The 16,097-nt window shown below is 36.9% G+C and overlaps 1 protein-coding gene across 2 annotated transcripts in view; it reads right to left on the bottom strand.

The window, feature by feature from the left end:
- AGGF1 (angiogenic factor with G-patch and FHA domains 1) overlaps positions 1 to 15,817 on the bottom strand; it is a 44,193-nt gene extending 28,376 nt beyond the window's left edge. The window contains exons 1-5 of one of the 2 annotated variants that reach the window (XM_047778151.1): positions 15,222 to 15,817; positions 10,479 to 10,581; positions 9,274 to 9,476; positions 8,270 to 8,434; positions 4,826 to 5,014 (exon numbers count right to left, since the gene is read on the bottom strand). In XM_047778151.1, the coding sequence (XP_047634107.1) occupies positions 4,826 to 5,014; positions 8,270 to 8,434; positions 9,274 to 9,476; positions 10,479 to 10,581; positions 15,222 to 15,431 (870 nt within the window). In that variant the 5' untranslated portion in view covers positions 15,432 to 15,817. The remainder of the gene's footprint in view (positions 1 to 4,825; positions 5,015 to 8,269; positions 8,435 to 9,273; positions 9,477 to 10,478; positions 10,582 to 15,221) is intronic. The other variant, XM_047778150.1, reaches the window with a different exon arrangement.
- Positions 15,818 to 16,097: the final 280 nt, after the last annotated feature.

The following is a 16,097-nucleotide window of genomic DNA, read 5'->3' as shown; positions in this document are numbered from 1 at the left end:
TCAAAACCACAATAAGATATCACCTCACACCTTTCAGGGAGGCTATTACCAAAAAGGCAAGAAAATTACAAGTGTTGTCAAGGATATGGAGAAAAGGGAATCCTTCTGCACTGTTTGTGGTATCATAAATTGATGCAGCCACTACAGCAAACAATATGACGGTTCCTCAAAAAATTCAAAATAGAACTGCCATATGACCCAGAAACCTCACTTCTCAGTATACACACCAAAGTTTCACTCTCTCCCTCCCTCTCTTTCTCTCTCCCATCTCCCTCTCTCTTACACACAACACAGAAATATTTATCAGCTATTAAAAGAAAATGAAGTCTTGTCATTTGCAACAACATGGATGATTTTAGAGGGCATTATGCTGAGTGAAATAAGTAAGACAAAGAAAAGACCTTATGATCTCATTTGTATATGGAATCTAAAAAACAAAGGAAACAAAAAGAAAACTGACTCACAGATACAGAGATCAAATGGATGGTCGCCAGAGGGGAGGGAAATGGGGGTGGGGGCAAAAGAGGTGAAGGGGATTAAGATGTACAAATTTCCAGCTATAAATAAACAAGCCCCAAGAATGTAATTTTACAGCATAAGGAATATGGTCAATACTAAAAAAAACTTTTTATTCGGACAGATAATGGTTACTAGACTTAACATGATCATCATTTCATAAAATATGCAAATATAAAATCACTGCGTAGCACACCTGAAATTAACATAATATTGTAGGTCAACTACACTCCTCCCAAAAAGTTCTAAGATGGAAGTTTATAGCAATACAAGCCTACCTCAGGAAACAAGAAAAAGCTCAAATAAACAACCTAACTTTACACCTAAAGCAAACAGAGCGAAAACAGACAAAACCTAAAGTTAGCAGAAGGAAAGAAATCATAAAGAACAGAGCACAGATACATAAAATAGAAACGAAGAAAACCATAGAAAAGATCAATGAAACTACTTTGAAAAAGAAGTTCTTTGAAAAGATCAGCAAAATTGATAAACCCTTAGCCAGACTTATCAAGAAAAAAAGAGAGAAGGCTCAATTCAATAAAATGAGAAATGAATAAGGAGAAATTACAACAGACATCACAGAAACACAAAGGATAATAAGAGACTACTACAGACAACCATATGACAATAAAATGGACAACCTGGAAGAAATGGACAAATTCTTAGAAAAGTACAAACTTCCAAGACTAAACCAAGATGAAAGAGAAAAGATAAATGGCCAAACACAAGTACTGAAATTGAAACTGTGATTTAGATTTAAAACTTCCAACAAACAAAAGTCCAGGACCAGATCACTTCACAGGCAAATTTTATCAAACATTTAGAGAAGAGCTAACACATATCCTTCTGAAACTATTCCAAAAAACTGCAGAACACTCCCAAACTCATTCTATGAGGTCATCATCACCCTGATAACAAAACCAGACAAAGACACCACAAAAAAAAGAAAATTACAGACCAATATCACTGATGAACAAAGATGCAAAAATCCTCAACAAAATACTGGCAAACCGAATCCAACAACACATTAAAAGGACTGCACACCATGATGAAAAGGATAAATCCCAGGGATGCAAGGATTTTCAACATCTGCAAATCAGTTAGATACACCACATTAACAAATGGAAGAATAAAAACCACATGATCCTTTCAATAGGTGCAGAAAAACTTTTGAAAAAATCCAACACCCATTTCTGATAAAAACCCTCCAGCAAGTGGGCACAGAGGGAACCTACCTAAACATAATAAAGGCCATATATGACAAACCCCCAGCTAACATCATTCTCAGTGGTGAAAAGCTGAAAGATTTCTCACTAAGATCAGGAACACAATAAGGATGTCCATTCTCACCACTACTATTCAACATAGTTTTGGAAGTCCTAGCCACAACAATCACAGAAGTAAAAGAAATAAAGGGAATCCAAATTGGAAATGAAGAAGTAAAATTATCAGTTTGCAGATGATATGATACTATACCTTAAAAATCCTAAAGACACTACCAGAAAAGTTAGAGCTCATCAATGAATTTGGTAAAGTTACAGGATACAAAATTAATACATAGAAATAGACTGCATTTCTATATCCTGACAATGAAAAGTCAAATGAAGAGAAATTGGGGAAACAATCCCATTTACCATCACATCAAAGAGAATTAAATACCTAGGAATAAACCTACCTAAAGAGACAAAAGACCTGTACTCTGAAAACTATAAGACACTGATGAAAGAAATCAAAGATAACACAGATAGGAAGATATACCAGGCTCTTGGATTAGAAGAATCAACATTATCAAAATGACTATCCTACACAAGGCAATCTACAGATTCAGTGCAGTCCTTATCAAATTACCAAAGACAATTTTCACAGATCCAGAACAAGATATTTTAAAGTTTGTTTGGAAGCACAAAAAACCCAGAACAGCCAAAGCCATCCTGAGAAAGAAAAATGGAGTTGGAGGAATCAGACTACACTACAAAGCCACAATCATTAAAACAGCATGGGCACTGGCACAAAAACAAAAATATATATCAGTGGAACAGGATAGAAAGCCCAGAATTAAAGCCACACATCTACAGTTAATTAATCTATGATAAAGGAGGCAAGATATACCATGGAGAAAAGACAGTTCCTTCAATACGTGGTGCTGGGAAAACTGGACAGCCACATGGAAAAGAATGAAATTAGAATAGTCCCTAACACCATTCACAAAAATAAACTCAAAATGAAATAAAGACCTAAGACCAGATACTACAAAACTCTTTGAGGAAAACATAGGCCAAACACTCTCTGACATAAACCACAGCTATGTGTTCTCAGATGTACCTCCTAGAGTAATGACAATAAAAACAAAAATAAACAAACGGGACCTAATTAAACTTAAAAGTTTTTGCACAGCAAAGGAAACCCTAAACAAAACTAAAAGACAACTCATAGAATGGGAGAAAATCTCTGCAAATGAAATGACTGACAAGGGATTAATCTCTGAAATATATAAACACCTCCTACAGCTCAATACCAAAAAAACAAACAATCCTATCAAAAAATGGGCAGAAAATCTAAACAGACAATTATCCAAAAACAAACAGATGGCCAAAAACACATTAATGGATGTTCAACATCACTAATTATTAGAGAATGCCAATCAAAACTACTATGAGGTACCACCTTACATCAGCCAAATGGCCATCATCAAAAAGTCTACAAACAATAAATGCTGGAAAAAGTGTGGAGAAAGGGAACCCTCCTACACTGTCGGTAGGAATGTAAACTGATACAACCACTGTGGAAAACAGTTTGGAAATTCCACAAAAAACTAAAAATATAATTACTATTTGATCCAGCAATCCCACTCCTGGGCATCTATCAAGAGAAAACCATGACTAGAAAAAATTCATGTACCCCAATGTTCACTGCAGCACTATATACAAGAGCCAAGACATGGAAGCAACATAAATGTCCATCAAAAGAGAAGATAATGAAGATGTGGAACATACTCATGATAGAATATTACTCAGACATAAAAAGAATGAAATAATGGCATTTGCAGTAACAAGGATGGACCTAGAAATTATCACGCTAAGTGATGTTAGTCAGTGAGACACAAACATCATATGCTTTCACTTATATGTGGAATCTAAAAAAAGGATACAATGAACTTCTTTGCATAACAGAAACTGACTCAGAATTTGAAAAACTTATGGTTTTCAAAGGAGACAGGTTGTGGGGGGAGGGATGGGCAGGGGGTTTAGGATGTAAAAACTGGGTTGTGATGATGGTTGTACAACTATAATAAAATTCAGTGAGAAAAAATAATCATATAAATAATTATGAAGGCTATCCTTATACATAAAAAATACGAACATTCTTTTTTTTTTTTGGTCTTTTTGTCTTTTCTAGGGCCGCACTCGTGGCATATGGAGGTTCCCAGGCTAGTGGTCTAATAGAGCTGTAATTGCCAGCCTAGACCACAGCCACAGCAATGCAAGATCCAAGCTGCATCTGCAACCTACACCACAGCTCACGGCAACGCTGGATACTTAACCCACTGAGCAAGGCCAGAGACCAAACCCACAACCTCATGGTTCCTAGTCAGATTCGTTAACCACTGAGCCACGATGGGAACTCCAAAAAATACGAACATTTTTATGGTTATTGACACAATCTATTTTTCCAAAATATACCAATTTATACTAATAAATATATATGACACTATATTTACTAGCAATAGATTTTTTTTTCTTTTTCTTTTTTTAAAATTTTATTTATTTATTTGCCCCACCCCAGGCATATGGAAGTTTCTGGGCCAGGGATCGAACCCTCCCCACAGCTGTGACCTGACCAATAGGATTCTAACAAGCTGGGCCACAAGAGAACTCCAACAATGAATTTTTTTCATGTTTGCTATGTGGTAGGAAGTTTTTCGGTGTAACTAATAAAGCTGAACTTTGAGCTTAATCTACTTACAAATTGTGTTTTGCTTTTATTGTGAATTGTGCAATGACATCAACTTTTCAACTGATGGTCTGAATGTTCTTCTTCCAAATTACATAACACAAGAGTATTTTTATCTGCCGTAAATCTACCTGCTTCAAACTTAAAGAAATTTCTTCTACTTCAAGTGACCAAGATATCGTGAAAAGTCCATGTTTGTTTGTCCCATGTGAAAGCTTCTTGGTTGATAGATTCTGATACCTTGTTATTATAATAAGTAGGTTTAAAAAGTTACTAAATGATTTTCAGTTTCTTCAAAAATTTTGCCTTAATTATGATATTACCATTATGTAAATTTTTTAAATTATGAAGATATTACCTTTTCCTCATTTGTTGTAGAAGAATCTGGATCTTTTCTTTTCTTCTTCAGTTTTTTATCTTTACTTTGTTTTGTGCCAGAAGTCTGATAAGGTTGCAAATCTACACGAGAATGAAATTGATATCGACCACTTTCCACATCACAGTAGTAATAAATTCCAGTGGAGGGATCATAATAGAGTTGATTTTCCTTTCAAAATCAAGAAAAGAGTAAGTTCTATTCATGTAAGATGAAATAAAAGAGAAAAACAATAGAAATGCCAAATATATTCAAATGTAATAAATGTTTCTTTGAAGAACTACAGTATTTTGTGGAGATAATGAATAAAGATTACAGAATGAAAAATGCTTGAAATTTTCCAAAATTTTCCCATTCAATATCTGCTCTAATTTTCCTAGTATGAAAAATGAATCCATTTAATATATATTAAATTAAATCTCAATTGCCAATATTTGACCATTTTTTCACTTATAGAATCAGCAAGTTCAACAAGAAACCTTTCAGAAATCACGAAAACTAAGGTATGCATCAGAAAAAGCCAATCACATAAAAAACAGTTCCAGACTCATTCTCCACATAATTACATAGTAATGGTTTGGTAGTTAAAACTTCTAAACCTTCCTCTCAATGTTATAAAACCAAGATTTAGCTTTTAATATTCATGATTCAAAGCTCTCAAGAAAAACCTGAAAATAAAATTAAACTCATGAAGGAATTCCCATCATGGCTCAGCAGAAACAAATCTGACTAGCATCCATGAGGATGCAAGTTTGATATCTGGCCTCACTTAGTGGCTTAAGGATTTGGGGTTGCTGTGAGCTATGGTGCAGGTCACAGAGGTGGCTTGGATCTGGCACTGCTGTTGCTGTGGCTGTGGAGTAGGCCAGCGGCTACAGCTCTGATTTGACCCCTAGCCTGGGAACTTCCATATGCTTCCAGTAAGGCCCTTAAAAAAAAAAAATTAAGCTCATGAACACCACAACATAACATTCCATATAAAGAAATCAATAAGCAATTGTCTTCACTAATCAATTCTATGCTAAGTAACTAAGTAAGACTTACAACAGCAATGCAGGATAGAATTTTGGCAAATTATGGATAAAAATTAAAATGATAAAATTATGTGCTCACCTGCATTTATTAGCTACTGGCCAGTACTCTATAACCAAGATTTAATTAAACAGTCTATATCTTATTTACATCATAAATCCATGCAAATCAGACCTAGAAACATCTTATGATATACTGAGTTTAAGCACCTAAAGCTTCCTAAAAAATAATTTATTTTTCTAACTGTTGATCAACTAACTACTGATACTATGGCAATTTATTATCTTTAATTCATTTTGTAATCTCTTACTAAAATATTGAGAATTCTATCTTTCCCTTAACTACAAAACTGAATGGAAGCTTTCCAAACTTTATTTCCAGTGATAACAGAACTTTTACAACTCAAATCTTTTCAATCTGATCTTTCAGCCCAAAATAGACATGTGCAAGTATCTAAGAAAAATTTCATTTAATAAAATGAAAACTAGCACAATAAAAATGGCAAAACAATGAAGTTCTTACTCTAGAGACAACCTTCAGAATGTAATTAACCATTTACAGGATATAGGTCAAGAAGAAAGTTATAGAAGAATGACAAAGACTAAGCCATATACTTAGAATTTCAAATTTCTCTAAAAACCAATTAGCTATTCTCTTTAATAATATCGTTTTATTAAAAAATTTTTTTTTTCTTTTTAGGGTCACACCTACAGTATATGGAAGTTCCCAGGCTAGAGGCTGAATCAGAGCTGCAGTTGCCAGCCTATGCCATGGCAACAGCCACACCAGACGTGAGCCACATTTTGCTACCTATGCTGCAGCTTGTGGCAATGCCAGATCCTTAACCCACTGAGAGAGGCCTGAGATTGAATCCGCAACCTCAGGGCCACTACATCTAGTTCTTAACCCACTGAGCCACAATGGGAACTCCCGGCAATGAGATTTTAAACATTACTTTTCTGAGTATTAACTAGCATTGTCAATTAGCGTATTCCTGTGAAAGAAAACCCTCTCTTCATAAAGTGTTTACAAATTACTATACTAAATGCAAACTGACAAACCGCTGTTAGTTTAAGATGTTTACTATTATCACTACATTCCCTAGATTAGTTAACAACATCTTCAGTAATTGGAATGGTGAATATCTGCTCCACTTTGCAGCACTACATTCTGTAATTCCTGAGGACCACATCATATGTCTAGGCCACTGAGGTTGAGGTATGTGGGAAAAAATCCAATTAAGACCTTCAAGAGTCATAACACTATATTATAAAATCAAGAACTTTATTTTCTGATTTTATTCTAGTCAGTGATACATTGTATTTCTGATTCCACACTAATTCCTTAGTTCTCACTGTTAACAGATTCATTTTAAAAAAGTGAAATGCTCAGAGTTCCCACTGTGGCACAGTGGGTTAAGAATCCGACCACAGCAGCTCAGGCTGCTATGGAGGTGAAGGTTTAATCCCCAGCCTGGTGCAGTGGGTTAAGGATCTGGTGTTGCTGTAGCTGTGGCATAGGTCACAGCTGAGGCTCAGATTCAACCCCTGGCCTGGGAACTTTTATAAGCCATGGGAACAGCCATTTAAAAAAGAAAAAAAAAGTGAAATGCTTAAAAGCCACAGAATATAAAACAATAACTAATTATAAACATGCTATAAAAAATTTAAGAAATAGACTCCTTTACGGCCTAAAAAGGATTTATAAAAATATAAGTGTATGAGACAATTTTTAAAAAAATCTCACCCCAGGCCTAGAATTAGCAATGTTATCTATTTATATATTCTATGATAACATGTTAGTTTAGGTTCTTAAATATTTTACAAAATGTAGTAAATTGTCTTTTTTTATTAATAAATATGCTAATATCTTTGGATGTTACTTTATACATAAAAGGTTATTATACCTCTCTAAAATATTAATCTATAATAACACAAGTAACTTTAACTTAATTAAAAACCCAGAAGTGTAGTATCTTAAGCTATTTTACAAGTCTTACTCTTGTCAAACAGCTTTGAACAATTTTTGCATGTAGCTCTCTGCTTTTCTTTTCCTTTTTTTTTTTTGTCTTTTTGTCTTTTCTAGGGCTGCTCCACAGCATATGGAGTTTCCCAGAGTAGGGGTCTGATCTGAGCTGTAGGCGCCAGCCTATGCCACAGCCACAGCAATGCTGGATCCAAGCTGTGTCTGTGACCTACACCACAGCTCATGGAAATGCTGGATCTTTAACCCACTGAGCAAGGCCAGGGATCAAACCTGCAATCTCAGGATTCTTAATCAGATTCATTAACCACTGAGCCATGACAGGAACTCTGCTCGCTGCTTTTCTTAAGTTAACTGAGAGTTCAATACAACTATAGTATAGTATAGTATTAAAAGATCTAAGATACTTACAGAATCATAATAAAATCCAGTGCTGTGATCAAAATACAATCCAGTATTCTCATCGTAACTAAATCCTGTCTGTGATACAGCAGCTTCTGCTGCAGCTCTCAAACTCTCAGCTAATGATGAACCTTCCAAGGATGTATCTTCTGTTGCCAACACAGACGCTGGCTCCTAGGTAAGATACAGTCATGTCACATAAAACATTCTTGCATCCATTTAAAAGTTGGCAGAATTTGAAACAATAAACACCTAAAAGCTATTTTGAATAATAAGACCTCAATTTCTGCAATGGAAAAGGATGGCCATCAATTACAATGTGATTCACTTTTAAAAATATGAGCCAGTGTATCAGTTAATTCAATTCTGAAACAGTTCGAAAGACACTAAAAATGAGTGAGAGAGTATTATTCAAAAATAAATGCCTGATACCATAATGAAGCAATCCATAAAATACAGCCTGAAATATTCTTTAAGACAAATGATCTGGATTCTTCAATAATTTCAGGTTCGAGGGGGAAATTTTTAGAAAAAAAGATGGAGAAGAAAGCTATAAATTACATGAGCTATATTACACATCAAGTAGTTGTATGAACCTTACTGGTATCTGGATTCAAACAAGCTGTAGCAACAAATTTATAAAACCTTCTGAGAAATTTAAACAATAGCAAGATATCTGACATAAAGGAAGCAATAAAAAAAAAAACTGATGTGAATATATTGTGGTTGTTGAAAATTTTTTGGTTAAGATATACTGACAAATTTTCTTTGTTTTAGTTTATATAAATCATACACATATTTGTGGAACACGAGAGAGGAGGAAAACAATCACACATATGAACAAGTTCTAATTTTTGTTTCTCAAAAACTGTATTATTCACTACATAATTACACACAGAATTTTACAATCCTTGTATATGTTGTGATGAACCAAATAAGTCTATTTCTCTACATAATAAAAATGAAGGACAAGTTCTTGAGCATCATCAGCTTCAAGTTAAATATTTTATTACCTGTGAATTTGAGACAAAATGGTCCTCTTGTCCACATTTGACACTTTCTGTTACATCAGTACCAGCATAAGCATCATTTTCTACATGTGCCTGGTCTTTAGAATTAAAAGTAGAAGCTTCGATATCCTGATCTTCCTGAACTGAGGGTTCAGATGCTTTATTTGGAAGATTAACATCATTATAGTATGTCTGATAATAATAATCTATTGTAAAAACAAATTAAGTGATATCATATTAGAATAGTATATGTAAAAAGGACTTAATTCCAAAACATTGGCATTGAACACAAAGGAGCACATATTGTAAACAAATCATATGTTTAGAATTATACACATTTTAACAGATGAAAATAAATGCTGCAAGTAAATGTGCAGACATACATATCTTTGATTCTAACATCACCTTTAGTACACCTGGTGTCAAGCTAAAAAGAAAAAAATTGGTAAGCAGATTTGGATTTTCCATAGCAAGCGTAAAAAAAGAAAACACAGGTTGTGTTCTGTCAAAAAAAAAGAAGCAATTCTTAACTTCTAACCATACACCTTAGTATCACTATCAAATGACAATGGACAAAAGGCATGTCAAGGGCTGATTTTTCTGTCAAATTTCATGATGCTGATTTTTTAAAAATATAATATCAGATACATAATAGTAACACTATTGCTATGTTTAGCAATTTAGCGAAGTTGTATACTGAATAAAACAATGCAAAATGGAATGGGAAAGATCATTTCTTGTGACCCTATTTATTAAACTTGGTTGCTCAAGTTATTTTGCCTCCCAACATAATGCCAATGATGAGGCCACGGTTGCAGGCTCACCATTCCCAGAAGGGACTAAGAGACTGACAACGAGTTGATGCTAAGTGGAATCCATCAACAAGAAAACACGCCCCCCCCTCTCCACGTCACAAGCAAAGCCAACTGAGAGTAGATGGCTTACTACATAGCAAAAATTACACAGTGAATATGCCACCAAAAACATATTAGCAATATTATGTATTTATAGGAATAGACAATACAGTTCTACTTTCCCACCAAAAGAGTAAACAGATTTTCTGAAAACATCAAGTCCTAAGAAGAAAAGTTAACTTTGTAAGAGCTCTCCTATTCATCTAGATGTATGTTTTTAAATTTAAAGAAAACCCCACATTAGCATGATTTGGATGTAACAGTAGTATGATATCTTTACAATAAGCTCAATACCTGAGATTGACCAAGGAGGGTGGTTCTCTGTTTGTACTTCCACATCAGACTTATTATTATCTTCGTTTCTCCCACAATGGAGTATTTTACTGAGCTCTTCTACCTGAAAGAAAAAGAGGCTTTAGGAAAAATAAACCATATAGCAATCTAATAATATACACACCATTCTCCTGAAATTACAAGAATTATTTTTCTTGGTAACAGTTTGGAGAAGTACCAAAGCAGCTAATTTCCTTTTCAGAAAAACTGAAAGTACTTTAGTTGGCTCTTGCCTCTTACATTTGCAGAGGGAGATGTTTTTATTCTTACACTCTCTTGATAAACCTCCAATTATCACCTCCAAAAATCTGACTAAATTAGTAAGACTTTGTGAACAAGATACTTTACTTCTAATAAATGTTTTTACTCTAAAATTTTAATGATCATGAGTTCCCACTGTGATTCAGCAGTAACGAATCCAACTAGAATCCATGAGGATGTAGATTCGATCCCTGGCCTCACTCAGTGGGTTAAGGATTCAGCATTGCCATGAGCTGTGGGGTGGGTCGCAGACATGGCTCAGATCCCACGTTGCTGTGGCTGTGGCGTAGGCCAGCAGCTGTAGCTCTGATTCAACTCCTAACCAGGGAACACCGGATCCAAATCCTAACCAGGGAACCCCGTAAGTGCAGCCCTAGAAAAAAAAAATTGGGGAGCTCCCGTTGTGGTGAATCAGAAATGAATCCAACTGGGAACCATGAGGTTATGGGTTCCATCCCTGGCTTGCTCAGTGGGTTAAGGATTCGGTGTTGCCGTGAGCTGTGGTGTAGGTCACACATGTGCCTCAGATCTGGCATTGCTGTGGCTGTGGCACAGGCTGGCAGCTGCAGCTCCAATTAGACCCCTAGCCTGGGGGTCTAAAAAGCAAAAACAAAAAAAACAAAAAACAAACAAACAAACAAAATTGATCAGCAGTTCTCCCTAAGAAGAACTAAATGGCTGAATTATCTATCTAGTATCAGTGTTCTCCACCTAGAATTAAGCATTCACTTAAATAATGCTACTCATACTCTAAGTACTTTTTTCTTGAAATAGTAATCATATAACTAAATAACTGCAGCAGAAGGAAACAGAGGTAAATGCCTCAGAGGGGCAGTTGTCCTCCCTGTGTAATCATCGAATACCAAGGCCAGAGCAACACAGTATGACGACACCTATAAACAGATGAAGAGCAGCCTCATCAATACATCTCAGTCAGACAGAATCCTCATGTGAGGCAGTATTATAAGCATGAAACTAAGAAACAAGCTTCCAAGTATTTCTTTAATGATACATAAAGCTTACAAAGAGAAAGCTGATAAGACTGATTACATAGATTACACACTTCATAAAATTATCACATCTGCTACTACTACCAAGGTTGGAACTAGGGTGAAGCAAGCAGGATACCTAGGGCACAAAACTTAAGCAGGCACTCAATATACTCTCAGCTTCATGCAAGTGTAGGATCTGTACCTGAAAATAAGTGCCCCTTTAAATTTTTCACCCTAGGCTACTGATTGCCTTGCTCCAGTCCTAGCTCTGGCTACTAGCACTATTACTGTAAACAAGATCTTTTTTTTATTTAGTATCTGCTGCATGTTAGGCACTGTACTTGGTCTCATTCATTCTTGCAACCACCTTACAAATTAGTTGTCCTAATCTGCATTTTATATACGAGGAATAAAGAGATAAAGTAATTTGCACAAGGTTTACTGACTCCAAAGCCTTTACATGTTATATTTTCCTGCTAGTTCACCTTCAATTCTCAAGCCAAATTTTTACTGCTCCAGATAAAACATTATTTAGTAGTTAGGAATGACAGTTAATAACCAAACTCCACCCATCATCAGGGGAAGCTGACTAGAGAGTAAAAAGGAGTTATTTCAGTCACTAGTAGAGTTAAGCACTATTCCTTCCAACTTTTTATGTTAGACTACTATCAAATTAACCCTAATTTGACTACTATCAAATTAACCCTAACACTGGCTCTTCAAAGATTAGTAAAAACGTTTGCTTTTAGGATCTCTATACAGGCAGTACTTTTACAATTGAGAATTCTAAAAAGGGAACAAAAACCAAGTAGGAGGCATAATTCTCCCAGACTTCAGACATTATTACAAAGCTACAGTAATCAAGACAGTGTGATACTGATACCAAAACAGACACACAGACCAATGGAACACAACAGAGAACTTAGAAATAAACCCAGACACCTACTGTCAATTAATCTTTGACAAAGGAGGCAAGAATGTAAAATGGGGAAAAGACAGTCTTTTCAGCAAGTATTGCCGGGAAAACTGGACAGCGGCATGGAAATCGATGAAACTAGAACACACTCTCATATCATGCACAAAAAATAAACTCAAAATGGCTTAAAGACTTAAACATAAGACAAGACACCATCAAAATCCTAGAAGACAACATAGGCAAAACATTTTCTGACATCAACCAGACAAATGCTTTCTTAGATCAGTCTCCTATGGCTATAGAAATAAAAGCAAAAATAAACCAATGGGACCTAATCAAACTGACAAGCTCTTGCACAGCAAAGGAAATCATAAAAAAAAAAAAAAGACCAAATAAGGAATGGAAGAAAATAGTTTCAAATGAGGCAACTGATGAGAGCTTAATCTCTAAAATATATGAATAATTTATACAACTCAACAGCAAAAAAAAACAAACAAGAACAAAAAAAAAACCAACCACCCAATGGAAAAATGGGCAAAAAACCTGAATAGACATTTCTCCAAAGAAGATATACAGCTGGCCAACAGGCACATGAAAAAATGCTCAACATCATTGATTATTAGAGAAATGCAAATCAAAACTACTATGAGGTACTACCTCACACCAGTTAGAATGGCCATGATTAACAAGTCAGCAAATAACAAATGCTGGAGAGGGTATGGAGAAAAGGGTACCCTCCTACACTGTTGGTGGGAATGTAAACTGGTACAACCACTATGGAAAACAGTATGGAGGTACCTCAGAAAACTAAATACAAAACTACCATATGAACCAGCAATCCCACTCTCAGGCATATATCTGGACAAAACCTTAATTCAAAAAGATACATGCACCCCTATACCCACTGCAGCACTATTCACAATAGCCGAGACATGGAAACAACATAAATGTCCACTGTTAGATGAATGGATTAAGAAGATGTGGTATATATACACAGTGGAATACTACCAAGCCATAAAAAGAACAAAATAATGCCATTTGCAGCAACATTAATGGAACTAGAGACTCTCATACTTAAGTGAAGTAGGTCAGAAAGAGAAAGGCAAATACCACATGATATCACTTATACCTGGAATCTAATATACGGCACAAATGAACCTTTCCACAGAAAAGGAACTCATGGACCTGGAGAATAGACTTGTGGTTGCCAAGGGGGAAGGGGAGGGATTGGGATGGACTGGGAGTTTGGGGTTAATAGATGTAAACTATTGTATTTGGATGAGATAAGCAATGATATCCTGCTGTATAGCATAGGGAACTATATCTAGTCACTTGTGATGGAACATGATGGAGGATAATGTGAGAAGAACACATACGTATGATGGGTCACTTCACTATACAGTAGAAACTGAAAGAACACTGTAAATTAACTAATGGAAAAAATAAAAATCATTAAAAAATACAATTATAAACGAGTTTTTTAAAAGGTTATCCCTACAGCAGAAATTGCCACATTGTAAATCAACTACACTTTAATAACAAAATAAAAAATAAAGGCTATCCCTTTCCCCAGATATTTTAACCATATTTTGTAGTCTCCTAGCCCAGTCATTATGCATTGCAAGTGTTCAATAGCTGTTGCAAAAACAAACAAATTTTCTATAATGTCATGTTAACAACTCTACACAATGGGCACAGGACGTCACTGCAACTCCGTGGTTATTTTCATAGATTATTTGATAACAGAGCATAACAAAGTCTGATGACGTTTGTATGTCCAGCCTACACATGTGGTTTTAGGAAATGTACCGTTAGAGTACAAAGGACAAGACAACAGCCCACGTGAAATTAATAATTATGTGTAAATAACTTGTCGAGAAAAAATGCAACTGATCAACAAATTAGAAAAAATATTAGGCTCCTGTTTAAAATTTGAAAAAAAGTGGGTCTAAGTATTTGTTCATATTGTATTTTATGAAAACGAAATTGGCAGCTTAGTGTCTCAAAGACAGTTTTATCTTCCCTACTTTTACCAGACAACTCAAGATAAATGCCCAAAACAACCTCACACATATGTGGCCTTCAAGACTGTGCAAAACCGTTAACAGTTTGTTCAGGCTTTATCTGATTTAACCTTCACCAGTATGGTCCCAGCGTTCTCATTTACTGAGGATCAGTATCAGTTCACGCATCTAGTGAATAATAAATGGAATTCTGATTGAAATCCGGCCCTTTAACAAACCCAAAAGTGGGCTAGAAGAAAACATTACAAATGTGCCTGCTGCCAATGGGACTTTACAAGGGAGAATGAAGGCTCAAGTAACTGCAGCTCACCCACTTAGTCTAAATCGAGTACCCGAACTCTTATGTTTGTTCCAAGTGTACTTGGAGTTATAATCGCACTAAACTTTTCATTCTCTCGGATACTCTATAAAGTAGTCCTGAGCACTGCCAAGGAGCCCTTCTGAGACTATCGGAGACTTTGAAGGAGGCCTTGGGCCGGATGGGGCGTGGGGCTGGAGAAGGATCGAGCACCTGGGTGCGGAGCTCCTGGTTGTTGCTCTCGGCGCTCTGGTACAGCCGTTCTGTGTGATGCAACAGCTTCTCGATCTCCCTCACTTGCCGCTTGCAGCTCCGCAGCTCGCGTTCCAACTTCTCCACCTTCCGCCTCAGCTGGGCCAGCTCTGGCTCGGGGGAGGGAGGCGGCGAAGGCGACAACGAAGGCGACGGCGCCTCGGAGGCCATGGGTCCGGCGCGAGACGGCCCGTGGGCGCGGAGGGGCTGCACTCAGGCTGAGGCGGACGCCGGTGGGCCCAGGAGCCACGGGAGCGTGCGAGCAGCGAAAGGCGGCCTCATACCCACCCGGCCGCGGCGGCCCCTGTCCATGACGCCCAGAAGGTTATCTGTAGCCAAGAGGCACTGCGGGCAACGAGCCAGGGGACGGAGAATGGGCACGGCCCAATCCGCCCGGCTTTGAAAAGTAAAACTTTATTGGTAACAACCTGCCCCAGTGACCGAATGAGCTGCAGAAACGCCGGAGATACGAAAGACCAGAGAAACCGAGGCCAGAAGCTATCCGAGCTATCCGTCCGTTTCTGGGCTGAGCCGGAAACGATGGTGCCGGCGGTGGGCGGGGCCGAGACGGGAAAGGAAGCGACGGGAGACGGGAAGGGCCGCACGATGCACATGCGCACTTCTCCTGGCTGCGCGGTTGAGGGGGTGTAGGTGTTGCAGAGCTGGTAGAAAATCTTCTGTTGTTGCCCAGGAGAGATAAAGGGAAGATGGCTGGCTCCTCTTGTGGCCTCAGGAGCCTTTTTACCCTTTGCCACTTTCAAAATGTTTTCAAACTTTTTGGCACGGAGTGTACTTCCTAGCTCCTCATTTTAAAGTTGAGAACAGTGACTCTCCAAG

Source organism: Phacochoerus africanus, chromosome 4 (genome assembly GCF_016906955.1).
Source record: "Phacochoerus africanus isolate WHEZ1 chromosome 4, ROS_Pafr_v1, whole genome shotgun sequence".
Lineage (NCBI taxonomy): Eukaryota > Metazoa > Chordata > Mammalia > Artiodactyla > Suidae > Phacochoerus > Phacochoerus africanus.
This window is presented reverse-complemented; position numbering and strand designations above follow the sequence as displayed.